Source organism: Protomyctophum bolini (genome assembly GCF_963924005.1).
Source record: "Protomyctophum bolini genome assembly, chromosome: 19".
NCBI classification, from domain to species: Eukaryota; Metazoa; Chordata; class Actinopteri; order Myctophiformes; family Myctophidae; genus Protomyctophum; species Protomyctophum bolini.
The window spans coordinates 10526087-10553647 of record NC_137880.1 but is presented as its reverse complement, the minus strand read 5'-3'; the positions used below and the strand labels follow the sequence as shown (position 1 = coordinate 10553647).

The 27561-nt window shown below is 44.8% G+C and overlaps 1 protein-coding gene across 1 annotated transcript in view; it reads right to left on the bottom strand.

The window, feature by feature from the left end:
- Window positions 1-27561, bottom strand: part of adgb (androglobin) — a gene marked incomplete at its 3' end in the record, with an annotated part of 66952 nt that overhangs the window by 38369 nt on the left and 1022 nt on the right. Inside the window, exons 2-13 of the mRNA XM_080791357.1 lie at window positions 26553-26715; window positions 26339-26431; window positions 24726-24797; window positions 23629-23805; window positions 18404-18543; window positions 12919-13005; window positions 9081-9253; window positions 8481-8579; window positions 4398-4480; window positions 3804-3936; window positions 3102-3195; window positions 2226-2370 (exon numbers count right to left, since the gene is read on the bottom strand). Of these exons, the coding sequence (XP_080647483.1) occupies window positions 2226-2370; window positions 3102-3195; window positions 3804-3936; window positions 4398-4480; window positions 8481-8579; window positions 9081-9253; window positions 12919-13005; window positions 18404-18543; window positions 23629-23805; window positions 24726-24797; window positions 26339-26431; window positions 26553-26715 (1459 nt within the window). The remainder of the gene's footprint in view (window positions 1-2225; window positions 2371-3101; window positions 3196-3803; window positions 3937-4397; window positions 4481-8480; window positions 8580-9080; window positions 9254-12918; window positions 13006-18403; window positions 18544-23628; window positions 23806-24725; window positions 24798-26338; window positions 26432-26552; window positions 26716-27561) is intronic.

Below are 27561 nucleotides of genomic sequence, written 5' to 3'. Positions count from 1 at the left end.
GCTGAATTCTTTGTTTTGATTAGGTGTACGTAGGTGGGAGTGGCGCTCGTTTGAACCACGGCTAGAAGGCCGTTTCAACCAATCAGATTGCTTCCTCGAAACGACCCGCTGTATAATTACATAATAGTGCATGCTCAATAGATGGTATAATTCACGGCCAGCATTCAGGATGTGCCTTCAGAAACATCCAATTGAAAGCAGCAGAGCAGGTTCACAGCAGAGGTCACTGAGACTGCAGTGCACTGTGGGAAACGTGGTTCTCCTGCGCCATGCTAACCTGCAGCAACAAAAGGTCTTTGGTGGTTTACCGATTAGCCACATTCCGAGCACATCAATGGTAAAACAAAAACGGCTCGTTTACATATTAGGGCCACATTCTTCGGAGTTACTCTAAATTGGCCGAGCGGTGCATTAGGGACATCATGTGAGGCCACCTATCCTGGGAGCCACACACACACACACACACACAAAGCTTGTCTCTGTTGGCCCGGGTTGAACCAGGCAGGAGTTACGGGGTCAGAGCAGAGACAATTCCTTCATAATTGACCTATTGTCCGCCACAACGCACGTGACTGAACACATGCTGACAAACGCATGTGCACATGCCATTACGAGCCCAACGTACTGTAGATGTGGCACACAATATGGGAGACCATGTGAGTGTCACGCATCACGTGCTCGCGCTCGCACGCACACACACACACACACACACACACACACACAGATTACTGTGTCCATGACCAACTCTATAAGTGTCCACAGTTACACGAGAGGGCGATTAGTATGAACTCTATTTTTTCTTCTCCGTAAGAGCGAGGTATAATAATGAGAGCACCCCAGGAGACGCCGACACTGATGTCTCTGTCGGCCCGCCACCTAATTGCGCTGCTTTTTCCATCGCCAGAGTACGCGACCTCTCCCTTTTATGAAGCCCACGCGCCCCGTTCACCACCACCATACACCAGAGAATCTCTCTCTCTCTCTCTCTCTTCATCTCTGTCTCTCTTTCATCTTGCTGTCCCTATCCCTCGTTTCTTGCTAACCGAGATGCCCCTCTACTCTGTGTGCGCACACGCACACGCGCGTCCCACTCTCTTTCCCTCTGTAGTGCAGATATGCCCCTGGTCAGTGGTGGCAGCGGCCGTGACATTGAGACTGGGGTTATGACAGCCTCTCTCTCTCTCTCGACAGCAGCAGCGCTCCGACGAGCATTCAGCAGTGCACCGACTGCACTCAGATATAGGCGGTTCGGGGACGGAGAGAATAGAGGGAGGGACTAGCTAGTTACACCACCCCCCCCCCCCCCCCCGCCCCCCCCCTCCTTGTTGGCTAATCTCAGCTCATCTCTGTGCGTTTGTTTCTTCACATCTGACCGACATCTGACCGACAGCCGCAAACGCACATTTTAAAAACTCACATCCTATGCACAGCTTTGTGTGTTTGTTGTGTTGCATGAGCACGGAATGTGTTGATGATTTTATTGGCTGAGGTATGATGATGTGCGTATGATGATACGAGCACCCCTCACTTCACACAAGTGTGGGGGTTTTTTTTTAATCTGAAAGTTAAAGTGCATTTCTACAACGTATACAGTGCAACATTACGCACTGTGTGGCAGCCCCCCTATATGGGCAGAAGTGAAAGCTCTGTTTTGATGTGTGCTCTACAGAGGCCCCACAAAATGCAATATCGATACATGGATGATTGGATTTTTCCGTTAATGATATACAGCATGGATTTTGTTTGGTAAGAAATAGGAGCAAAATATAATATGATTTAAGCCAACGTGACGCATTGTGAGCCTGTAGATCTGCTATTTTCAAAAAGATTGTTATACACTGGAAAACTTGAAATGGGGGTACTGCACGAGTACTTTTACTTTTGCTACTTTAGGTACATTTTGAAACCACTTTTGTACCCAAGTAGGTTTTGAACAACAGACTTTTACTTAGTAACAAAGTACTTCTACATTACAGTATCAGTGACACAAATAGCCTGCATCCTGCATCCGTAGACTCACTAAATTGAGGAAGGACGCAACCATGGCACCCTCCGGGGGTCCTGGGACCCATCTAAAAGACCACCCCTGGGACCCCCATCTAAAAGACCACCCCCGGGACCCCCATCTAAAAGACCACCCCCGGGACCCGGGGCCCATTACATTGAAAACCTATTTACATCACTGTGAGCATTGGCACTTTTACTTAAGTGAGAAATGTGAGTACTTTTCCCACCACAGCCTCCATGTGGTCAGAGCCGCTGGCTGAGTTGTGGTCATGTTGTTCTGCCGTGTTCGTCTCCTCCACAGCAGGGGACGACACCAGAGTGGAGCCGCACGGTGGAGCCGCACCAACGCTCTGCTTTGCCTCTCTGACAACCATGAACACACACACATACACACAGATATACACATATACATACAGTACAGTATAAAGCAGGGGTTCCCAACCGTTCTACGGTTCATAAAATGTCCGTGGACCGGCATGGCTATGGGGGGTGGTCACGTCGCGCCATCGTACCAAAACACAGAAGACAGTTGACTGGACCTCAAGTAGCCTCTACCCGCTGCTATATTATCATATCACAACATAATGTTGTATCATTGTCATTGACCATACCATTGATCCTGGCGACGCACGGTTATAGATTCACGGTCGGGAAAACTTGGGATTCCCTTCTCGCGTAGCAGTGGGACATGTCCTGCGTACCAGCACAGGTACACGTACCAGTGGGGTGGGAACCTCTGGTATAGAGCATAGCAGTGAGCTTGGCTTTCTGGACCCACTGAAAACTCTCCAATTCAGTGCTATAAACAACCATTGTAATATCCCCAAAGTCCATAGACTTGTTAGTCCAAAACATTAAAGATCCCACAGACTTGGCAGCCACATGACGTAATGTTCAAAAGCCATGCATCGGAGGGGCTGGCGCCAGTTAGGGTCCTAACTGGCACATGGTTACATGTACATACTACATAGTCACTATAGCACTACTAAGGGAGCTACAGACAGAGAGGGACAAGAAAACTGATGGAGATCAAAGAAAGCTGCTTATACTGGATGTTCCTTTTCAACATTTCATCTCCTCTTGCGTATACGTACAGTTCAGGGACCGGGCCAATTCCGCTCTTGATCCTGTAGAAGAGGAAGGGGCTCGAGACCTCAATGAACCGGTCCGGTTTTGGCACGGAAGGCCCTGCGAAGTATAGGCAACAACACATATCAGTGCTTTAACACATTACAGCCTCCTGATGTTAGATACGGCCATGCCAGCATTGCCAAATCTAAAACAACACTGAAGCGACAGTGCCTTTATATTCTAGCATATACTGTACAGTATTCCTCCCTATAGAGCACCGAAGTCTGACGTCAATATCGGTAGAGGGCGCTAGGTACACGGGTTCATGTACCTTTTTATTTGCATTGTAATCCCCATAGGGGGATTTTAGATCGCCTCATATAAGAACTGTGTTTGAAAAATAAACAAATGATCCTGGCCGTTTCACTCATATGGATATGAAGAATCATCTGACCAAGAGAAAACGCTAATACTGCTGCCGAATTAGTTACATTTTCGCTATAGAAACAGACTATCAAATATGACTTAATGACTGTCATGAATGATACAGAGACACCTCCCCGACAATATCGTCAAGATGTTAAGAGTTAAAGTTTGCTGACGATTATTGAGACGATTTTATTTTTAAGATGTCATTCTCGATAGAGAAAAACTTGAACCAGGGGATGAGCGAGTGACTTTAGGCTCTATGGTTCTAGGGTCTTCTTCCTCTGTTCTTTAATCACCTGTGGGCTCATCAGCGGTCAGGGTCTGCTTGCGAGGGCGGATGAGTTTCCAGCGGGGCACAGGGGGCAGTTTGGCCGGGGCGACTAGCGGACACGCCCGGGTCTGTGTCAGCAGGACAGTGTGACTGTACAGCTTGGAGAAACCGTAGTGGCGCAGGCCCTCTGACGAGTCCGACTGAGCACGCACACACGCACGCACACGCACAAACACACACACACACACACACACACACAAACACCATCAAACGTTGCGTATTATATTTCAAATCAGACATCTTACGTTTTACACCATGTACATTTCTTGGTCCTGTGAGACAGCTAATCTCATGAACAGCTAATCTCGGCCACCTCTGAACCTACTCTCACAGTAGGCCAATTAAAGAGGAACCTCTGCCCTAGCCTGGTTAATAAGCCAGACCGAAAGAATTGCCACACGACAGTGTGATTTGAGTCTGGCTTATTAGCCAGGCTACCTCTGCCCCACACTTGCTTGTTGGCCTGTTATCGCACCACCGTGAGGCATATTTTGTCAAAACTGTTTTTGCTACTACTTGTAGTAGCTTTCCAGAGGGGAGGGGTGCGGTTGTGACTTACCATCTCACCAAGCACAGAACTCCTGTTATTAAGAGCATTATAGTTGGCACACACCAGCATCTCTGGGGCAGGACAACACGTGCCTGAGAAACACACAAACATTAGCATGTCATTATACTACAGTACATACAGTACAGTATTATGACTTTGTGTAGAGTACTGTATGTGAGCTTATCTTCTAGACCCGTCAGTCGTCAAGAAAGACGGTTCGAATTCAATATCCAATTCACCTTTAGCTAAGCCCTGCCCTCTCCCACTTAGACACTCCCACTTGGACACTTTCCAGCCGGGCTCATTCATTCCAATGTAAACATCATGGATTTTACACATTAAATACTCGTTCATTTTTGGAACCAGACCTTCAAAATCTCTTCTAAATCCGTCAACAAGGCCTGCCGTATGCACTGCAAAAATATGTGCGTGACATTTCTTTTATGTCTTATCATATAGGAAAACTATTTGTGGAGAGGATTGTCTACTCTAACCCATGTTATGCTTAGCTGTGATTGGACCATAGCAGTTTGGGGAGGGGCTTAGCTATAGGTCAATTGCCAAGAACACATCTAATATACTACTAGAATCTTCTTTACTAACCCGGTGTACAGAAATCTATATAAACAATTCTGGGAACTTACCTCTCACATTTGGAACCAAACCAAAAATAACATGAGAAACATGGTATAAACAAAGGCACAGATACAGTATCCTATTCCCTAGCCTTATGCTAGGGTCCACTTTCTACTGCCAAGTGCCAATCTCACCATGTAGGAAATGAGATGCATATAGGCCAGAAGACATGGAAAATCAATTTGACGAAGCATGGCTGGAGTCAAGGCAGATGAAAGTGCTGCAGGATTGATATAAACTAGACATATGGAATAGAATGGACTGGTGGTTATACCGATTTAAGCGTTTCAATTCATGGACATCCGTGAAGCCATGGGATTTTTAAAGCCTTTGAGGAATTCATCAGGGTTATGTAAATGTGATCTATTGAGTTGTGCTACACAGGTTTTGAAACATGTTTCAGCTGAAAACCTAATGGTGAAATAATGAAATAAGCCACAGATTACAATATAAATTCTAACTAGAATGATGAAATTAGCAGCAATTCCATGTGTGGTTGCCTCTTGTAATTGGCTTTACCAGACTTTATTTGAGTAAAGAATGCTGATGTTATATGTCATATTATGTCATCTGATTGATTGTATTTATTAATAGTTTGCAGAAGTACAGTACATTTCAAGCACAATAATCAATCTATCTATCTAGTATATATCTATCTATCTATCTATCTATCTATCTATCTATCTATAAAAGCACCATGTCTCTGTCTGTCTGTACTGTACGCGTGTACATCTGTAATCCACGTAACTCGAGAACCGTTTGCCCCACCGACTTTAAATTCGACACACGCGTTCCACACCCCCACAGGGAGTGCAGTGCCCGGTGTCGAGTCGGTCGGACCCACGGTTGTCCAGACCCGCCTCAAAAGGCCTCTGTCCGAGCTCTGAACACGAAGGGGCCACCGACATACGCAGCAAGCTGCCAACTTGCGCTCTGATTGGCAGAGCGACGCCACCAAAAATACACTATCCCCGTTTGGATTGGCAGAGTGAAGCCACCAAAAATACACAATCCCTAATTGGCCGAGGGGACCACCGACATACATTTCCAACTTGCATCGTTCCAAGTAGGCCCAAACGGGCACCGCTCTAGTACATCATAATAATTGGAATAATGGAACTCCATAGATTATTATGGCACCAGCATGATGACATAACAGTGTTAAACAGCATAGATGACGTCAGACAGAAACAATACTTGAGGGCGAAGGTCGCGTGCACACATCCGCCTGTGTGACGGCAGACTGGCGCTTTGGCATGGGGGGGGGGGTCAGATCATCATGGAATGAATTCTGTACTGGCCATATATGGACCGTGTCTTGAGTGTACAGGGTTTGATGAGGTCAGCAACATATGGAATGTCAGAATAGGAAGGACAGGTGAGGAAGGGTCAACATATGGAATGTCAGAACAGGTCAGCTCCATATATGGAGATCTAAGGGTTTGAGGTCAGATGTAGAGTTTCTGGCCGGCTCCATCTAGGTGATGGTCCAGTCTTCTCCATGTATGGCTATCCAGAGTTAGACGAGGCCAGTGTCGTGATCTTCATAATATGGAGATGGCCATATGTGGTGGCGCGAGGCGTGACCATATGGAGGCGTGACTAACACACGGAGATGCAGATTTTCATAGTGAATGCGACTTGCGGTAGCTGTTGCCCTGTTGCCCAACCACACTAATAACATGCGCATCTTTGGGTTTCTGATATCGTATTCGGCCGGTAGATGGTAAGAGATTCTACACAAACAAGACAAGTTCTAGAAGGGATGCAGGCCCACACCTTTCCCACAAAACAAAGGGACAGCAACAACAACAAAAATGAAGAAAAGAAAATGACCGTAATCGATATTGCAACTGTATATCTTCTAACATTCTGAATTGAATTATGGTGGATTGCTCTTCCAATGGAAACCTTCATCTGCCTCTATCTGGACCCGTAGATAACTGGGAGCCACGGGCTGTCTATTACAGTTAATGTTTATTTTTCTTCCCATTGCTCTGTCAGACCTTAACCACACGTGCCCCCCCCACACACACACACACCCCTGTTGATTTACTCCATTTAGACCTGAGGCAAATTCCAAAAAAATAAAAAGGCTTCTAAATCCTGACAGTTTTCTGAAAAACCTACGTTTCAGTGTCAGTGGTGCTCAACCTTTTTCATGTCAAGGACCCCCAAGATTATCTGAATTTGGCTGCGGACCCCCATCTGAAAATATGTTGTTTCAGGCACCCCCCAGAAGCAAGTGAGAGAATATATTCAGATTTGTGTCACATTTTCACGATTTTACAGTAAAGTATATTATTATATTATTATATATTATATTAGTATATTAATCCATTTTGGGCGGGAACCCAAACCCAGAGGATTGCTTGACCGGCGTGGGCCGTTTTAACAATGCAGGATGCAAGGCCAACCTCGGGCCCATGACGCACACCGTCACCGGTGGTCCACAATTCTCTCCTTATATTAAAATTCCCTCCTAAAATCACTCCCGTGATGACAATCATGACATCATACGTCATCATACATCATCTCATTCTGGCCAGTCATTAGTCGCTTCATGTTTGTGTTTACACAAACACTCAAAACTGCCCATTCATTTTGTGTTATCCAGAGTTAGATGAAGTTTGTATGTACACGCACACTAAAAGCTGGACATGGGCTATAGGGGCCCTCAAGTAAAAAGAATCAACCTCACTTTATGCACAGTGCCGCCCAGTATTTCGTCTGTGTAACGTTTTTTCGAACCGGGGTGGATTGTATATCCCTTTTCCGCCTCCGTCTTGTGGGGTCTAGAGGGGTGTTGCTGACAGGCTGACAGATGATAGCCTGCTTGTAGGTCTGCTAAAAATAGCAGACCTACAAGAGCACAATGTGACGCACTCTTGATGCGTAGTACAATAAAACACTGGCTTTAGTTATTTATTTTAGTTTTAAAGTACCACCATTTTGGTAAAATCACTGTCTCAACTTCAGGCCCAGGGGACGATTTGGGGGTCCATATAATAGACCCTTATGGGTCTGTAACTGACCCTGGTCTGTAATTTATTTAACTCTCAGAGTTAAATAAATGATAGAATTGCACAGTTCCTCAGAGGTCCAATTGGACCGCTGGTGTTGAGAACCAGTGGTATAAATGATGCAGGGGATATAAGGACGATTGTAGTTATTCAGGGACAGAATTATTGATAGGCATTTTCAGAGAGAAGACGGTGGCGTTTCTGGATGACAATGAAATATTCATCGCCGTGCACCGTACAGTACTATACTCCTTCAATAATGTACGCAGCGGGAGGAACAGTTCGTTTTGCACAGACAGGGAGCACATATACAGTATGTCATGTACTGTATTTGTATGCTATATAAATCCAGATAAACACAAATGATGATGCGGCTTAATACTGTAGATGGAAAACAGGTGTGTGTGTGTGTGTGTGTGTTTACTGTACATACCCTCTGCTGTGGGCTGATTGTCTACAGTGGGCTGTGGGGGGACACATCCATCAGTCTTCTTGTCCTTGTCGCTTTCCTTCCATTTTTTCTTTGCAGAATCTGCATGAAAACACGTGAAAACGTAACATGCAATATGGAGGAATACACAAATAAAAGTGTATACTCGAACCACAACTACCATTCAATGTATTTCGCAATGAACTCACCTGGATGAAACGGCAAATCGCGATTTTTCTCACCAAAACACCCTTCTCTTACTCCCCATGTCTACAGTATATGTCAGCCAATTGGCCCTGTGAGCTCATTGCTCATAAAACAGGGGTTCCATACTGTACGTCATTTCCTTTTTTTTCCCTCCACTGGTAAAAATGAATTAGTCGATTATGATCACAAGCCCCAGCTTAATTGGGTAAAACACATATAAATTACCCTCATCTAATCAATGGAGTGGTCGACTCGCTCAATTAAGTGCCCAGGGAGTGTGCGTAATTGAGGGAGCATTGGCATGCTTGCTTGCATGCGTGTGTGTGTGTGTGTGTGTGTGTGTGTGTGTGTGTGTGTGTGTGTGTGTGTGTGTGTGTGTGTGTGTGTGCCGCACACCTTTGCTTTTCGCCGGGCTCTTGGTAGTCGGAGGCGTTGGACTTTTGCGCTCATTCTGCGGAGAATCCGTCCTCACAGCTGGTTCTTTGGCCAGGAGCTCGTCCTCTGTGGGGTGTGTGAATTTGGGGATGGATTCATTTAAGAAATCCCACACTTTTCCTATGCATCTGGACCTTGAGTGGAGGACAAAGCGAAAACAAATGGGATAATCACTCGTCTTTGTACGATACCTCGTGGAAAATGCTCTGGTTGATTCTTGAAGCCTTACGATTAACATATCGTGGGGGCTGACAAACGGAACCACATAGTTTGATTTCTCTTCATTGGTTAAGACCCACATCTCTAAAGTCACTGGTGGAACGATTAGCATGCTCATCACTGCCACACCACTGTAGTCCTAGCATTGTTTTGAACCAATAGCTTTTAGCTAAATTCTTCAATCACAATTATCCCAATCACTAGAAACTCCTGAGTCTAGTGCTGTATAAATAATAACACAAAAGGATCGATCGTGGGACTTGGATCAATAAGCAGGATCGATAAGGTGATCATTATCAATAAGGGGGTGGGGCGGCAGTGACTGAGGGGGTAGAGTGGCCGGTAGAGCAACCGCACGGCAACCGTGAGGTTCCCAGTTCGATCCCAGGCTCCCCCATATGTAGTGTCAAAAGTGTTCTTGAGCAAGACTGTGAACCCCTAGTGTAGCTGCTCCCGATGGGCAGGTTTCCTCCGCCATCAGTGCATGAGTGTGTGTGTGTGTGTGTGTGTGTGTGTGTGTGTGTGTGTGTGTGTGTGTGAGAGAGAGAGAGAGTGTGTGTGTGAATGTAATACACAATCTATGTAAAACGTTTTGGATAAAAGTGCTATATAAATGCAGTGATGTAAATAGGTTTTCAATGTAATGTGTCCCGGGATGCAGGGATGGCCTTTTAGATTAGTCCCAGGATGCAGGGATGGCCTTTTAGATTAGTCCCAGGATGCAGGGATGGCCTTTTAGATTAGTCCCAGGATGCAGGGATGGCCTTTTAGAATGAGTCCCAGGATGCAGGGATGGCCTTTTAGATTAGTCCCAGGATGCAGGGATGGCCTTTTAGAATGAGTCCCAGGATGCAGGGATGATCTTTTAGATGAGTCCCAGGGACATTTTATGAGTCCCACTTCAACGACGTTGTCATATTTTGCCATTTTTTACAAATTTCAACATTTAACTCCAATTGCATTTCATATGGCTATAATGTGGTAAACTATTCATGTAGAAAACAGAAGAAGAAATGATTATTATAACTAAAGCTAGCAAAATAAACTAGAATAAAAACAGTACAGTAGTCAGTAGTACAGTAGTGCAGAGGTCGTTGTTTTATTGCGTCCCTCAACTATGAACTGCGTTTTGGGATGCAAAATGCACCCTATTCTAATCTCTGTAAATGCACAATTTACCATTTATTATAATTACTATTATAATTACTATATATAATATATATATATATATAATAATAATTACTATTATATCTCCATCCCTATCTATCTCCTCTTGGTCAGGCTCCTACTTGGCCTCACCCCCCGAACCCACCTCACCCCTGCCCACTTTGACAGGCTGGGATGGCTTAGGGTCGACGACAGAGTACAGCATCTTGCAATGGGTCTGGTCCACAAGATTAGATACACCACCAAGATACCCATGTACCTGTCTAAATACTTCCTTAATGTAAACGAAGTCCACACCCACAACACCAGAGGGAGTGCAACAAACCATGTACAACCCAGATTCGGCACAAACAAGGGACTAAATTCTTTTCGCTCCTATGCGACCAAAATGTGGAACGCCCTACCAACAGTCATTAAGACATGTGAATCCCTTGGCTCCTTCAAAACTGCTCTCAAAGGGCACCTACGGATGGCTGCAATTCGAAACTGGCCTCTGTAAAAGCTGAATTTGTATCTGGATTGTACTATGTTTTTGTATGGACGTGGTGTTGGGTGCCTGCACATATGCACACATGGCATCAACGCATGGTGTTGTGTGCAGGCGCCCTACACTCTGTCTTTGTACTATGGATTGTACTATGTTTTTGTATGGACGTGGTGTTGGGTGCCTGCACATATGCACACATGGCATCAACGCATGGTGTTGTGTGCAGGCGCCCTACACTCTGTCTTTCGTTTTCTTTTCTTTTATCCCCCTGTTCCCCTCACTGTATATATACTTTTTTTCCCTTTTCGCTTCCTATATGATGAATTCCTGTTCTGTTCTTTAACTACATAGAAGTGTCTATTTGTTTGTCTCTAAATGTTTTGATGAATTGAACAATGTGGACCCTGTTGTAAACAAGTGTAAGGCTTAATTGGGTCGTCCACTCACAGTTAACAGTCTTTGTATTGAGTTTGTGCTTGAAATGTACTGTAATTCTGCAAACTGTTAATAAAGATTTCAATCAATCAAAAACTCCATTGGAACTGTATATCTCCATCCCCAATGCAAATGCGCCATACTGTTTTATTTGAATGTGTATCTTAGTTTTACTTATTTGTTTCATGCTGCTGTATTCATTACAGTAGTGTGCATGCATTCAGGTCCAGGACTCTTGGACAAGCAGTCATCCTTGGGATAATACAAACTAAAGCTCAAAACGGCACCATCTGTTATACATGCTCAAATTAGAACATTTTCACCAGATTGGATTACACTGGTATGACATTTCCCTCTGTGTTGAACGGGCATTTCAATATACAACATGCACTGACCCCATAAGTACATCTGCAACAAACACGCATATTTAATGTACTGTATACACACATCACATACGTTTGCAAAGCCAGGAATATGTGCATGTCAAATTTCTCTATGGTTTGGTATTTTCCATACATCTCATGGTAGTAGTAAAGCCTCGAAATGTATCCCACAATCAAACTGACGTCCTTGTGTGGGTGCCTTTTTTTCGTTCTTTTATTTTTACCAACGCTGACCTGCGTGACCAAAGTGAAGTAATTTAAACGACTGGAAACCAAATATATATCTTCGGGCATGAACGCACCTTAAGTGAAAGCTTGTATATGGCTGGACCGTGTACGGAAAGCTAAAGGGTTTGTAATTTAAATGCAAGAGGCGAGACTCAGGCGAAGCTTGTAATGAAGTTAACCAGGAGACGATACCATCCAGTTTCAGTAAAGTGCTTCGTTACTACTACTACCAAGAATGAGATGAGCCGCTGTGAAGGCCATTTGAGGACGTAACGGAAGACCCCTGAGGGCATAATCAAAGACTGTGGAGCCTCTGTAAATGGACCCTGGTGATGCAACACTGCAGTTAACTTTGTTCAAAACAATTCTGAAAGTGCAACGGCCAGTGGGGGAAACTCCAACACTCAGTGGGCCAACCAACAGTGGTGTAAGTTCATCAGTCGGTGACTCAGTCAGACTTTCGCGAGTGTAACATACAGTACATTATGTGTTTGTGTGCGCACACACACACACACACACACACACACACACACACCATTGCTAGAGACCACGGGGGACACACAATGTGCTTAGTGCCTGCGCGCATTGATAAGGACCCCAGGAGATCCACTGATAACAGCTAACCTGCTGAGGCAGAGAGAATAAGCTCTCCATGCTCCACTCCAAAACATCGCTTGGCCATTAAAGTTACATCCCTGACGAGCAGACATTTCCCTTTCTCCGTTTCACGTCTCCCCGCTGCTTCCCATTTTAATTGCTTTCATTGCTCCCTCAATCTCATTTAATGAGCGACATGCTGGGGTGGCGATGGGTGCACTGTGTGTACGGACTGTCCGAGCATTGTTTGCTGGCAGGAAAATGCACTGTGATAATAACGTACTGTATGGGGATGACTTCTGGGATCCATCCGGTGAGGGCGTGGATGAAGCTGAAGTCAAGCACCTCCTCCCTGTCCTCCGATAATGCACTGAGAAATGACAAAGAAAAGACACAAGCATCATCATAGTCGAGGAGTGTATAGGGATATTTCGCGACATTTTGCACAGATGTAGCCCAGGGCATGCTCTAATGATTTAGATAGGGCCTTTGGGGTCGCCACAGCGGACACATCCATATATGGCCACCGTTGACAACCTATATAAGGCAACGCTTTCAAGATGTCATGCTTTTGTCAAACTAGGGGGTTTTCATGATTCTGAATCCATTCCAAGCATTAGTTTTGCAAAAAAAAACACTCCTTATGGCGTATGGATTTGGCCACTATGGCGACCCATGAAGGTTGTCGGCCTCTCAGGCGCCCTAGCTAAAAATATGCAAAATGTGGCGCTTTTAGACAAATTAGCGCAAAATCACCATTCTCTCTCCCTGTGCTCCTCTACCATCAGGGGTAACTTCACAGAGAAAGGATGGCAGTGGGATAAACTCTGAACTACTAAGGAAATGGGTCGGTGTGCCAGATCAGATCCGTCGACTCCCCTCCTCCACAGAAGGAGCCAATTAGATTTGGGGGGGGGGGGGGGGGGGGGGGGGGTGCAGTGCCCAGCGACGTGGATCCCGTGGCTCAGCCGAGACAACAAAGCTGTTTTAATGTCATCTCAGCGAGGTCTGGCTGCTGCTTGTGTTACTGAATGCCAAAAGGTATGGGGCTGCGTTCTGTGATGAAGAATCCAAAATTGATGTGTGTGTGTGTGTGTGTGTGGGAAGTGGGAACGTCACAGTGTCGTGGGGGATATTTCTCAGTTTCCACAGATGGTTGCAGCTCTAATTGATCCTCATGGGTGCCTGGACAGCCTGGACAACCTGTCCAGTTCACTGCAGAGCCCATCGATGACGGAATCGGTGCATATAGACTTGGCTGGCAAACAATTTATGTCATAAGTGCTCAAAACAAATTCACTAATTATCCCAGAGACTTGGCTGTCATATGACGTAATCTTCAAAAGTCATGCATGAATCAAAAATAAAACAGACCATGCTGTGATCAAAGATATGCCTTCGGTAGACACCATTGGGTGTAGCTCTTGTGAACTGTCACTGCGGCTTATACAGTAGGCTGGCTACAGTATATATAAATGATGAATTCTTTGTTTTCTGTCTGAGGATGAAACATTGATGCGTTGACCTTCCGCAGACGCGGCACCTTGACAGACACGTGCATCCGTCTCGCTGCTGTCTCCGACACACGCGGCGCCCGTCTGTCACACGGCTCCCGGCAGAGGAGATTAGGTTGAATCCTGAGGTTTGCCCAATAGGACAAATGGCAGTATGTGAGTGCGTGCGTGCGTGTGCGTGCGTACGTGCATGTGTATGCCGACACAGGGTCTGTGATCATTTCATTCCTTTGCATTCCTTTCCAAACATGGTAAATCTAAAGCAGTACGCATTGTATCATAGTGCAACTTTCAAAACGAGGGGAAATGGTAAAGCACCGTGTCGCCACCATTGGGGCCTGAACGACTTGCTTTGTGCTTTTTTTTTTTACTCAATTTGTTGAGATCTCAGACTAGATTCTTAGCAGGAGACTCTTTGAGACCCCACATCAAAGCAACAGACGGGAATATAAATAAGGAAGCTGAAGCACTCTTTATACAGTGGCACAGTTACAGACAACCCTTTAAGCTTCGTGAGTCAATACTTTGCAGCAATGTGCTCCCCAAGCGGGGCAGAGCAAACGGTAGATGGTGTGCATAGAACATGGTATTGTTGTCCCGTTCCTCCTAGATATAACAAATGTACTCTCAAGGCTGTAGGGTAAATGTGTTCTTGAATCCTCCTATAGTTTCATATCGTGCTAATGGTTTCCTGCAGATTTTTCTCGTCGTATCCACTCATTACACGAGTACGTGACACCTTGTGATGTGACAAAATGTCAAGCCCTGATTATGCACCTTGTCACCGTGTGAATTGAATTGCATCCAATTGTCACATTATGCATTAAGACTATGAGTGACATGTATGTCAGCGAATGTATGCCAGGGCAATGTTGTGTTACCTTGAAAAAGCTAAACTATAGAAGACATGCATGGCAGAGCAGAGACCTCCAAATGTCCAAATTCCAGTACCCCAAATCTCGAACACTCGCTCACTCACATTCTGTCACTCCAGCATGCCGGTGTTAGGGTGAAATTGGTGACCTGCCGAAATATGTGACCATCTTGTGGACATAACTTGCATGGAGGTCTCTAAATGCGTGGCCTAAATACCGCTATATACGTACGTAGTCCACTTGCCAGAATATGAACCCAGGCATGTTGAGTACACCAAAGTTTTATGTTAGAAATGTTGCGTATGGGTCCCCAGTATGTAGAAAATGCCGGATGCTAACTTGCATATATGTTGAGCAATTTTCATAATTGGCATAATATGTGACCATGCCATTAACAAAGGGGGAAAAACTCTAAATGTCATCATGCTTTAAGTAAAACTAATGCTTGGAATGGATTCAGCGTCATGAAAACCCCCTAGTTTGACACGTCACATGCTACATAAAGCATGATGAAATGTTACATTATTTACCTTCTATACAGTAGGTTAAGTATTTTTTCCCGAAGTCTGTATACGGACGTCGACGCTATAGGTGGCGTCATATCCCAGGTCCATATATACATACGTACCCCAACGTATACTCCGTCTATATAATGGTTGATGCCAACGGAAGCTTTTAACATTGGTCCAGTTCCTATAGCAACGCCCCACCGTTCCAACTATGGTATTGCAAATATAATCAAACCTCCATAAGTCCGACTCCAGAATCGCTGTCCTTGGTGGATTTGGGCATCCACATTTCGGATTTAATTTGTGCCTTTGTAAGGCTTGCCGCCATGTAAAAGCTTCTGACGAAAGGTAAAGAGTGTGTGCTTGCTGCTAGAGTGTATGTAGCGAGTGTGTGTGTGTGTGTGTGTGTGTGTGTGTGTGTGTGTGTGTGTGTTAAAAAACACCGTCTTTTAAAGTGAACGCGTATATGCTGGCACCTGGAACTGGGGTTTATGTTAACAGCAAGCGGTAGAGATAGAGATAATGGTATGGTCACATATTATGCCAATTGTGAAATTTGCTCTACATGTGCAAGTTAGCATCCGGCAGTTTCTAGATACTGGGGACCCATACTCAACATTTCTAAAATAAAACCTTGGTGTACTCAAAACATGTCCGGGTTCACAATGGGGCTCTATGGGCTGGCAAGTAGACTAATATTGAACTCTGCAAATAAACAAACCGCAATGATTTACGTTCGGACATTGACTTATACGTTCCGCAACTCTGAGAATGTCTATACGATGGTCACATATTTCAACATGTTACCAATTTCACCGTAACACTAAACACTGTCATTCTGGAGGGACCGAGTGTGAGTGAGCGAGTGGCTGAGATTTTTTAGGTATTGCAATTTGGCTTGCGGTGCTTCTGGCGCCAGATAACCCCCTTCGGCCAATAGAACTTCATGATGCATTAAACTACACAAAATGGAGTAACCAGTTAATTACTGGTATTGTTGTGTTATGTAAATCCGTTTAGAGGTTATGTGCATTTTGTTCATCAGTTCTTCTTTTGGGCCAGGATCAATCATTCCACCAAAATTGGGAGGTTGTGCGTTCACATCTGCTTGTTATATCCTTAAATTATGAACCTGCACATAACATAGCGGATTTTGATTCGCCCATTTAACACATGATAAAACATAATTAGATTTCAAAGTATATTTTAAAGAAACGGACACACACGCTCTCCTACATAAAACCTCCTTTCATCCACCACACACTTACAGAGGGCATAGTCAAATCACAGCTCTTGAGATTCCACAGAATCTGCACACAACAAAGTGATTTTAAAACAGCATGTCAAACTCTATTTGACGCCTTACGAAAACGGGGATACACAAGAACTTTCCTTAGAAAAACACATGACACATTTCCAGAGGTGAAAGAAAGGGTACCAGAGTCCCAAACTAGCCTTGGTTACTACCTATTCGACAGTAAGTAAGTAGCCTTGCCGAGCCATATCTCCTGTTTCTGTAGCGTGAGGCAGCATGATGTACAAGTACACCCCCTGGACATAGACGCTAGCATGTCGCAGGGACTTACCCCCAATACAACCCTTGATGCTGAGTGTCAACTAAGCAGGGAGGCACTGGGTCCCATTTTTTGAGTCTTTGGTATGACCCGGCCAGGGATCGAACCCCTACCTCCCAGTCTCAGGGCGGACACTCTAACCACAAGGCCACTGAGCTGGTTATTCGACACTAAGCAGAATAACAAACATGAGAATAAAGAGGAACTTTGCAAATAGGACGGATGACCTACTAAACGGATACTAAAGCATAAAGCAAAAACTTGAAAGATGACCTTGTACATAGCAAACTAAAGGAGACAGACAGACCAATATGCAAGAAACCAGATTACTTCAGACCTAAACAACAGGTGAAAAATAGAACCACAACGAGAATGGTGGGAATAAAGGAAATCATACAGGCCAATACTAGTAACTGTGTCTATCTAATTAAACACCACAATTCCACAAGGCTTAAACAATACCAATCCATTACAGGAAACAGGGTAGTAAACAAAACATTGAATCCTAAACCTCTAAATTGCTCTCAATTAGAGCAGAGCCAGGACAATAGCAGAAACACAAAGCCATTTAGATTCAAAATCAGACCATGATCTGATGGTCTGAGGTTGACACTAATGGGCTTGATGGGTGGACTTAATCCCCTCAAAGGTAATCACACTTTAATCATTGACCTCCAGACACCTACCTCAGAGGTGACTAGATTAAGCCAGACTAAATATAAATATAAGATTGAGAAACTTTTAGTACGTCTAGTAAGACTAAATCTTAACTGCCCAGACTCTTCTTCAACAAAGATGGCGAAAGCAAACATTCTTTGTTCTGTACAATAGTATGGTATACAAAACCAGAAACCTAACCTCCCACGGGGCAGCACACCTAAACCTAACCTTAACCCATGTCTAAGTTAGTCTAACCAATGACTAGTCTAAACTAACACCCCCATAAAACCTGTAATTGCCAGAATAGGTACAGAGGCAGCTTTAACTTAGCGCCACACACTCGGTGGCGCGCTGCGAGCTTGTGGGTCTGCTATTTTTGAAAAATCGAAGAACGACTGACATAGAAACATGGCTTTTTCAGAAAACTGTCAGGATGTAGAAGACATTTTTAGAATCTGATCTCAGGTCAAAATGGGTTAATGCTTTTTTTGCCTTTTGTTTTTGGCAGTACAAAGACAACCGAAAGGGAGAGAGAGCAGAGAGGGGAGACAGGCAAGACAATGCAGGACTCCGAGTTCAATTGATACTGAAGTGCACAGCAGAGCCTCTCTCTTGGCATACTGAAACAACACTCACTTTGCGCCGGCCACTTTAACGAGCGCCTTGGCCAGCAGCATGGGCCACAGCTCTGCTTGGTTGGTGGAGGCAGGAAGAAGCAGGTGGTCTTCCTCGTCGAATGGCATGGTGTCGTCCACAGTCACCTTCCTCCAGCAGCCCTGACAGATAAGACAAGGAGCGCAGGTAGTCCTACACGGTTACTGCAACGTGCTGTGTGCCATTATGAAGATGCACAGGGGTCAAATCAGCCCTCAACTGCTTCTGACATGCATACTATAGGGGTTGGCCCTTGCATCCAGCAAGCCCAACCCATTAGTCACTTTGAGTGGCACCGCACGAAGCCATGGGTGAACGTAAGGGGTAGGCAACATTTGGCACTGGTGCCAACCTTGGCACAAAGGAGGGTGATCACTGGCACACTGGCATAAAAATAAAACAATTACCGGTGAATAAACAATTAAAAAAATGTAGTCAAATAAATTAATTCACTCATATTTGTATGTAAATTACATCCTGCACATCATTCTACATTCATTAAAACTGTGAACTCTGACTGGGGGAGGGAGATAGGAGGCCTATGCTCTGAGTCCAATGATCATTATAACAATGTGAAAGAATATTTAACAAGGGAAAAGGTTATATTCGTGCACAATCAAAACATGTTGGAATTGTGGTGTGTGGTGGCATTAAAGCGACACACTGACTATCCAGAAACTAAAAACATGGCACTTTGTTTCAAAAAGGTTGCAGACCCCTACTGTATGTCGGACATTACTAACCCTACCCCAAACCCTAACCGTAACCTCAGTCTTAACTGGTCATGTATGTTGGACTCAGTCAACCTCAAAAAGTTGTTTGCGGTTGTCACAAAAATAGTGGCGTAGGGCGCAGGATTCGAACCCAGGAGGTATGGATTTAAAGTCTATTGACTAATGAGCCATGCTACCAGCTGGCTGGCAGAAATGGTTTTCAGGTTCTGGTAGAATATGACAACGCCCAACTCATGTAAAAAGAGAGAAAAGCCCCGCCCAGTAGGGGAGGGGTAAGAAAATCCCCACCCAGTAAGGGAGGGGTATAGGGGCGAGGCTTCCCCCTTCCCCATATTTCTGACAGAAGCCGTCGAGGGCTGATTTCACCCTTCTGCTATAAAGATTCCTGTAGTGGTGTGGTGTGAAATCTGATCTCCACTGGCCCACTGTAGTTAATACTGGAGCTGCAAAGTGACTGGTTTAATCAATTCCCCATGTCGAACATCCTCTCAGAACACTGAAGACATGGCTTTAATAAAGTGCGATTGCCTTGGAGCTGTGCTGTAGGCAGCGTGCTGTACTTGAGGTCCATAAGTGGCTCTTATTAAAATCCACTGGCCATTTGTCATCCGTGCAGTGCACTTGATTGTAGTACCCACAAAAGTGATTTCATTTCCACTCACACACCTAAACAGTTGAGTTACACTGCACACACATGCGGTACATGACAAATTTATATTTTTGCAGACTACTATTATATGGGCCCGCTGAAAAAAATATAGTATACATGTCTTAACGGGCATCCCTCCATAAAATGTCCAGCATCAGTGGCCAATAGTTCTTCCCCTAAAACAATTTAATGTTAAGTGACGTTATTGGTCAATTCAGAAATGGCCTATAATTGGATCTTAAGCGGGAACCCCTATTGGTGTTTTAACTAAGCATTGTGTTATACTTTAGCTATTGAAAAATAGCAGATCTACAAGCTCATAGCGCGCCACCCGAGTGTCGCGCTACGAGCTTGTGGGTCTGCTATTTTTGAAAAATCGTAAAAATGCGGCAGGATATATATTATTTCAGAGCAAACGTTTTTTTTTATTTCGACGTCAGGCCTAAATGGGTTAACATCTCATCGGTTTAGGCTGCATGGGGTAAAGCTGACCACATGGCTGTTTGTCAAGGCGGGTTGTTACGGGAACACTGTCACAGTTCACCTGAATGAAGACACCCGTAATGAGACACCCTCAAGAGGTGAATTAACGCTGAAGATTTGAGCGTGCGGTGTTCGTCAGCGTAGCCTACCAAACAAAGCATTGTGTGTGTGGGCGGACTGACTGACTCGTGGGGTGACTGTCCGCTGGCTGACTGTGGGAGTTTCATTCACACGGTTGCCAGCGAGGAGCAGCAGCCTGCGGAAACAGGCGGCAACCTGACTGACTGTTCACAGCTGTGCTATCCAATCTGGTTATGCCTCTGTCGCACCAGCGTGTCCACACACACACACACACACACACACACAGACAGACAGACACGCTCTCTTGTCTCTCTCTTTAAATAATATAAAACATTACTCTTAATAGAAGTGGCACATGCATAAGGCGGTATGCATTGCAAGGGCATAAATGTGTGTGTGTGTGTGTGTGTGTGTGTGTGTGTGCGCGTGTGTGTTGGCTGGGTGACACAAACAACATGGAAGGAGGAATTGAGGGGCACAGAAGCAGAGGATGAAAGAGAGGACAAGAAGAAGAGACAATAGGAGATGGGGAGGTCACTGCGGCTTGAAGGAATCAGATGCAGAAGAAAAGAAAAGAGAAGAACAGCACTTGCAGCAGTGCAGGGGAGGTGTGGGTGGAACAGTAGCCTGGGAGGGGAAATAAACCACGGAGTGATGGGGGGGAGGAGAGGGGGAGAGATAAAGCCTTCGCCGCAACCATCTGTTAGCGTGCTGAGGTTGGCACGGCCCGGGGTAAAGCTGCCCACATCCATGTCATCATGGTTGCATCTAGCCCCGCAAGCAGAACCCGAATGTAGTAAAGTTTCTGACACTTTTAAGACTTTACTGCATTGGGTCCTGCTTCACGTGGGGCTGTCGCCAGTTACGCACAAACAAATACAATGTAAACACTCCATGAGACGGACTTCTGCGCGCTTTTACCATGGTTATTCATGTATTGACTTACGAATGTGCGAACTATAAGTACCTTACATACCATACCGACACATCTCCTGTGTCGCGGAAGCCGTTAAGTATTTTTAATCCATGATTGATTAAAAATGTCGCTTCTTCCTACCTTGTTTATTGACACCTCATTGTACCGCCTATCTGGCTAGCTAGTGGTGCTACAGCTATGACGGAGCAGATCAAAGGCAGGGACGTTGCCCGCAAAGCCAACCGCACATCGGGAGGCGGTACAATAAACGGTAAATAAACAAGAAGAAATCAAAGCGACATTTTTAATCAAACATGGATTAAAAATACTTAACGGCTTCCGCGACACAGGAGATTTTATCAGAGGTATGTAAGGTACTTATAGTTCGCACATCCGTAATCAAACACAATACAAAGCGCGGTAATAGCGAGCAGATCGAAGAAAGGTTGAGTTTTTTATATCCGCGTTCCAACAATCGCATTGGAAAATCTTAGCTTGACCAGGGACCCTACGGGTCAGCCCGGTTCGGTTCGGATTGGGCTGACCCAGGGGGTTCCGAGAGGGGCTAGGTTGCATCATGTCAACATTGTTACAGTGAAGTTGCTTGCTTGCGAACCAACGCATTCCTTCGGATTAGGTCCTTGCAGACTGGTGAGTTTTTCAGAGAAAAACAAACGGTGGAAATAACGTCACGTTCCAAAACAACGCAGATGTACAAGCTCAGAATGCTAACTACACTACATGTTGTGAGCTTGTAGATTAGCTACTTTTGTCGTGTATAAATCACCCGCGAGTCTCCAAGAGCAAGGCTAAACAATTGATGAAAATGTATATAATATAATGTATAAAAATCTGTACATCAAGAAAGAAATGTCCTAGCCGTGTCCTACTGTAAGTACACATGTGGCAAGGGGCGTAGACAGAACCTCACAGTTCTAATGGTAGATTACATCGAGGGTTCTCAACGTTTTTGGCTGGGGACCAGCTGAAATGCTTTGGCCATGTTTTGCGACCCCCGCCGCACTCCCCACCCCGAATACAAATTGACCGCTACAATAACCTTAAAAATAGAGAAAATAATACATCATAAATAAATACTGAAACCAGATATAATCATTAAGGAAGGTTTATGCATGTACTATGTGTAGTATATAAACTCTAAATTTCCATTTTCCAGCCATTCAGTTGGAATATCTCTCTCTCTATATATCACATGTGTCATATATGTCATAAATTATGTGGACGATCAAATTGGCTATTTTCGTCCTACACAAATTCCCATTGACAATGAATGGAGAACCATACGGCATGATTTACGATATGATAAGAGCACCCCTCACTTCACACGAGTGCAAATAATCTGGGGAGCCCCCCAAGAAATGTGGTGACCCCCAGGTTGTGAACCCCTGGAGGTATGATGTAACACACCTACTCACCCTGCAGTGCCAAACTACTTTTTATTAATAATTTTTATCCCACGATTTATTATCTAATGTGATCCTGGGCTCTACACACCCTCCGCCAACCTGGGGAGAGCAACGGACTTGAACTCATGCAAAACTCATCCAAACTACTTTTAAGAGTTCAGACTCGTGCTCAATAACTGATGTCCAAAAGTGTCTGTTGAGTTTTACCAAATTATTTTATTTATTTATTATCTGTAGCCTGTCTTCAGCATACAAATAAACAATATAAAGAAATCAAACGCACACGATACTACAGACCAGCGCCCCACATGGACAGAGTCAAAACCCGGTGTGACCCAATCACGTCTCACTCACACTCACCTGGAATGACCCGTGTGTGAGTGAGCGAGATGTGTGGTGTATTGGAATTGGGCTCTTAGGCAACCATGGCCTGGACCAAGCTCTGCGGTGACATCGTCAAATAAGGAACATGGCTCAAATGGCTCTTACACACCTGATTATTTTTTCTCGTCAACACAATGCAGAAGAGGCCGAGCCCCGACTCTCATACTAGCGTAAATCCAACTGAGCCATGCTGTGAGCCCTCTAAAAAGCAGCTGACTCCTGTTAAGCCATATCTATTCATCAGGCAGGGCATTCTGAAGCCGTGACCATTCACAGCACAGCAGCAAAACAGATTTATTTGAGCATTTTCCTAACCTCTGTCAGCCTCCACAGAAAGTATTGTGAAAAGGTAATTCATTACAAGTCTGTGTTTAAAATTACTTCAAGGTCTGAAGGACCGAAACCAAATGGCAAAAGGTTGATTACTAGGCACCCTCAAGGTTTGTACTTGCTAAACTCGGTGGAAACAACTGTGTGTGTATGTGCATGCGTGCGTGCGAGAGAGAGAGCGTGAAAGGGAGAAAGAGACTCACCATCCAGTAAAGTCTGACCACGTACTTTCCGTAGCCGTTGTAAAGTGGCGTGTGACCTTTGGACACCTTACACAGGGAGTAGATGTGGTCCCAGGGCTTCCACCCATCATGTTCTCCTGGTGTGTTGCTGCAGAGCTTCCCGATGATGTAGATCTCACTGATGATCCACCTCATCAGCTGGACGACAAGGGACAGGGTGTCAGAGAGAGCGTGGGGCGACCCCAAAAGTGTGGCAACTCGTTTTATGCACCTTTATACTTCTTTTGGGTTCTAAAAAGTTGGCCTTAGAGCCACTATTGTTCAATATATTACAGAGTCCTTAGCGTGACATGCCCTACATGCAGCCTCATCCTTTTAGATGCGGTGGGCGTGTCTTAGCTTGATTTTCATCATTGCAACATAGCTTGGTCCTTGTAGACCTGCCCATATGCTGTTGTATATAATCTCTTGATGTTGTATACTCATACCTGACGAAGACCGACAGTGGACGAAACGTTGTTACAAATAAAGAATCTTCCTGGGAGCTTCAATTCAGTGTGCGGACATCCGTTCCTTTTTCAACTCGTTTCATGCAGCCATTGACTCTGGCACTGTAGTTACTTTCCCTTTCATCAGAAGTAACCGCGAGGTAGCTGAGATCGACGTTCTGTTCAATCACCTCATTCTGAGCCTCAATTCCGAGAAAAACGCCACTAAAGCGGAAGGAAGCGTTGCCTGGCAACGGGGAAGCTAATATACGGTAAATATCAGCGATATATTTGTGAAGTAATCAAAAAATGACGAGACTCTCGTCACTGGCACATATGGGTAAAGTACGGTTGTCTACTGGGACTCCTTAGCAATTATATTGATTAATCGAATAATCGAGAAGCAAGTCATTTTCTTTAAAATAATATAATAGTTTTCCTTTTCTTTAAAATTTAGCATTTTGCAATGGGGAGCAATTATCAATTACTAATCAATGGAGCAATTATTGACACTTTATGTCAGCAGTATCTGACACTTTAATAACACAGAAATGTGAAATGTGTAGAACGCAGTGGCAAAAAAGGGGCAGTAAATGTTCAAATGAAAAAGCACTTTTTGTATGATGTTACCTCGCTGCAGATCAGATGATCGTTGGGTGAGATTAGGTCAAAGGCAGCCTCAGACTCAACAACTGCAGGAACCTGGAACGATGTGCAAGGAGCGATCATTCAACTCATTAGAATACCAATACAAGACAGAACAGAAAAAAGCTGTGTGAACTGGAGATATTCATTTGACTCCGTCTACGTGGCCTACTTATCAAATACGTTTCTCTAGTTCATTCTGAGGCCTAAGATGATCTCTCTGAACCATGGCGCTCCAGAGAGCGTGTTTGCAATGAATATTTGATAACTGAGATAATAGACTTCCCAACAGCTTACTAATCAAATATGAATTCATGGCTCCGTTGGCAACTCTGTAACCAAAAGCACCCTCGCGGGTTTATTTGGTTACATTTATTTTGTACACTCTTTGAGTTAGAAATAAATGAAGACTGGCGGGTGCGTGTACTCTGTGTAGTGTACGCAGCGATTTGGGTCAAGAGAGTACACTTTCTGTCTGACTGTCAAGTCACGCACACTATTGAACAACAATATTGAACCCATTTCCGTCAATTAGAAAAAGTTCTTATGGGTCTCATGATTGTTGGGGGGATAAGAAAGAAGATGGTAGAGTGGAGCCACTTGACGTCATCTGTGTGCCTGGCTGGTCGCTTCTGTGATTATTCCTGTGTTTCTTTTTGCACAACATTAATGAAATGCTCTTAACATGCCAAACACAGACCATCTTGAGCCAGCTACTGAGGACACATTTAAAAGGCCATGAAACGTAATTGCTTCATGGCCCCACACACACACACACACACACAGAGAGAGGGGGGGTAGAGTGACGTTAAATTGTCAGGCCTGCATTAGAAGCCTGCCAGCGGCGTAACGAGATGTCAGTAAGGTGGTCAACTTCGCCACCCCCCACAACCCCACCCCCCGCTGCTGGTGAAAACAAACGCAAATTGCGACGTACTGTACAGTAGTTGTGAACGACGAAACAGAGCTGCAGCAGCAGCAGCAGCAGCAGCGAGGTCGGGAGAGCCCACAGGCACTGCACCCTCGCCTCTTCGCTCCTTCCTCCACGTTAGGTGCATGGTGGTGGGGCACGTGTGTGCTAGCAGCAGCCACCGGGCTCCGCCAAACTTCGGTCAACTCGACTGTCATTGCATCTCTGTTATGTAATGTATTATTTTACCGACGGCACGGGTTGGCGGCGGCTGTGGGCCCCAAATGACCCTGGGCCTCAACGGAATTACGCTGTCTGCGTCATGGGTGTTTACGACCCCTGAAGCTCGCAGCCGCGGGAACCCGAGTTCCTCCTCTAAATAAAAATGGCACAAAATTACTCTTTGTTGACGTGGTACATTCCTAAACATAACATGCTATTGTTTGCTATAGCCATCTCTGACATGCACTTAGAACGATGACGTGGTCAAATACAATGGTTCTGTGGAGTGAAGTGTCCCCTCAAGCATGATTGCTGACAATTTTGTAGAGAACAGTAAAGTGGTTGTGTACATTAATATCTCTAACTCGTATCCGAATGATCACTGTTCTTTAGTCCTGCCAGGCTTTGTCCTCACACTGTACCGTCTGAAACCATTACATAGATTTCAAAGTCAAATTTAACTTACCTTATTGACGATGAACTCTGAAGGGCGCTTCCAGCAGTACACTTTCAACGATAGAGGCATACTGATTTTCCCTTCCGGATCGTCAAAGAATGGCTGCAGCAAAAAAGGGAAGATGAAATTCAAACAACGCAAGGACGCAACTTGAAGATCAAATAGTTACCATTGCTGTGAATGATCCATTAGAATTGCTTTGTCTGTTCCACATCACACTTACAGTAAAAGGGCTCTTGCCCAACTTTCCGTCTTTGGCTCCTTTGGCTGCATCCCATTTCTCCATATTGACCTCTGCATCGTTCCACTCTGGCCAGATAGGGCATCTAAAACGTTTAGCTGGTTCTCCTGGGCCCTCCGAGCCACTGGCTACCAGGGACATTGCTCTAAAATTACACATTAAAATTACACATTAAATTAAGCCAAAGGATTGATTTAATCCTTTATTTTTATTTTTTATTTCAGTTGTTATTTCAGTATGCAGAATGGGTACATTTCAAATGAAAGCACAATAGTCAATTCAAAAACTGTTACTTTGTGGACGATACATGATAAAGCATTACACTTACCCATAACAGGGTCCACCATTTTCAATTCATCATTACATTTAGAGACGGGTCATAGCAAAGACTCTAAAAATGGGACCCAGTGCCTCCCTGCTTGACACTCAGGATCAAGGGTTGGATTGGGGTGTAAGTGCCTGCGACATACTAGAGTCATGTCCAGGTGGTGTACTTGTACATCAGGCTGCCATACGCTACAGAAACCGGAGATAGGCTCCTGCCCTATGGGCCTCATGGCTCGGCAAGGCTACTTACTTACGTGGTTTATGTACTCGCACGAGCCCATGGATTCCAATGCAGTCCGTAAATTTCTGGTTGTCCCCTTTTGAAGGGACAAACAGGGACAAACCAATAGAAGTCTATGTAGAAGAGCAGTGGCGTGCACAGATTGACACCAGGTGGTGCTGGAGCACCTGTCCTTTGCCCTCTGGACAGCAAGTTGTACAGTGTACACTGTACAGTATGTGGACCATGGTGACATTGATCAATTCTTGATTAAAAAAAGCTTCTAATATATTATTTCTTTCCAAAAATCTATAAATCTCACACACACAAGGCAACCTGTTGGTTCCAAGCACTGCACAAGGTGCCTTTTTTCCACTTGCCCCTCCACTTGCCCCCCACCTGCCCCTCTAAATGTCTGTGCACGCCACTGTAGAAGATACTGGC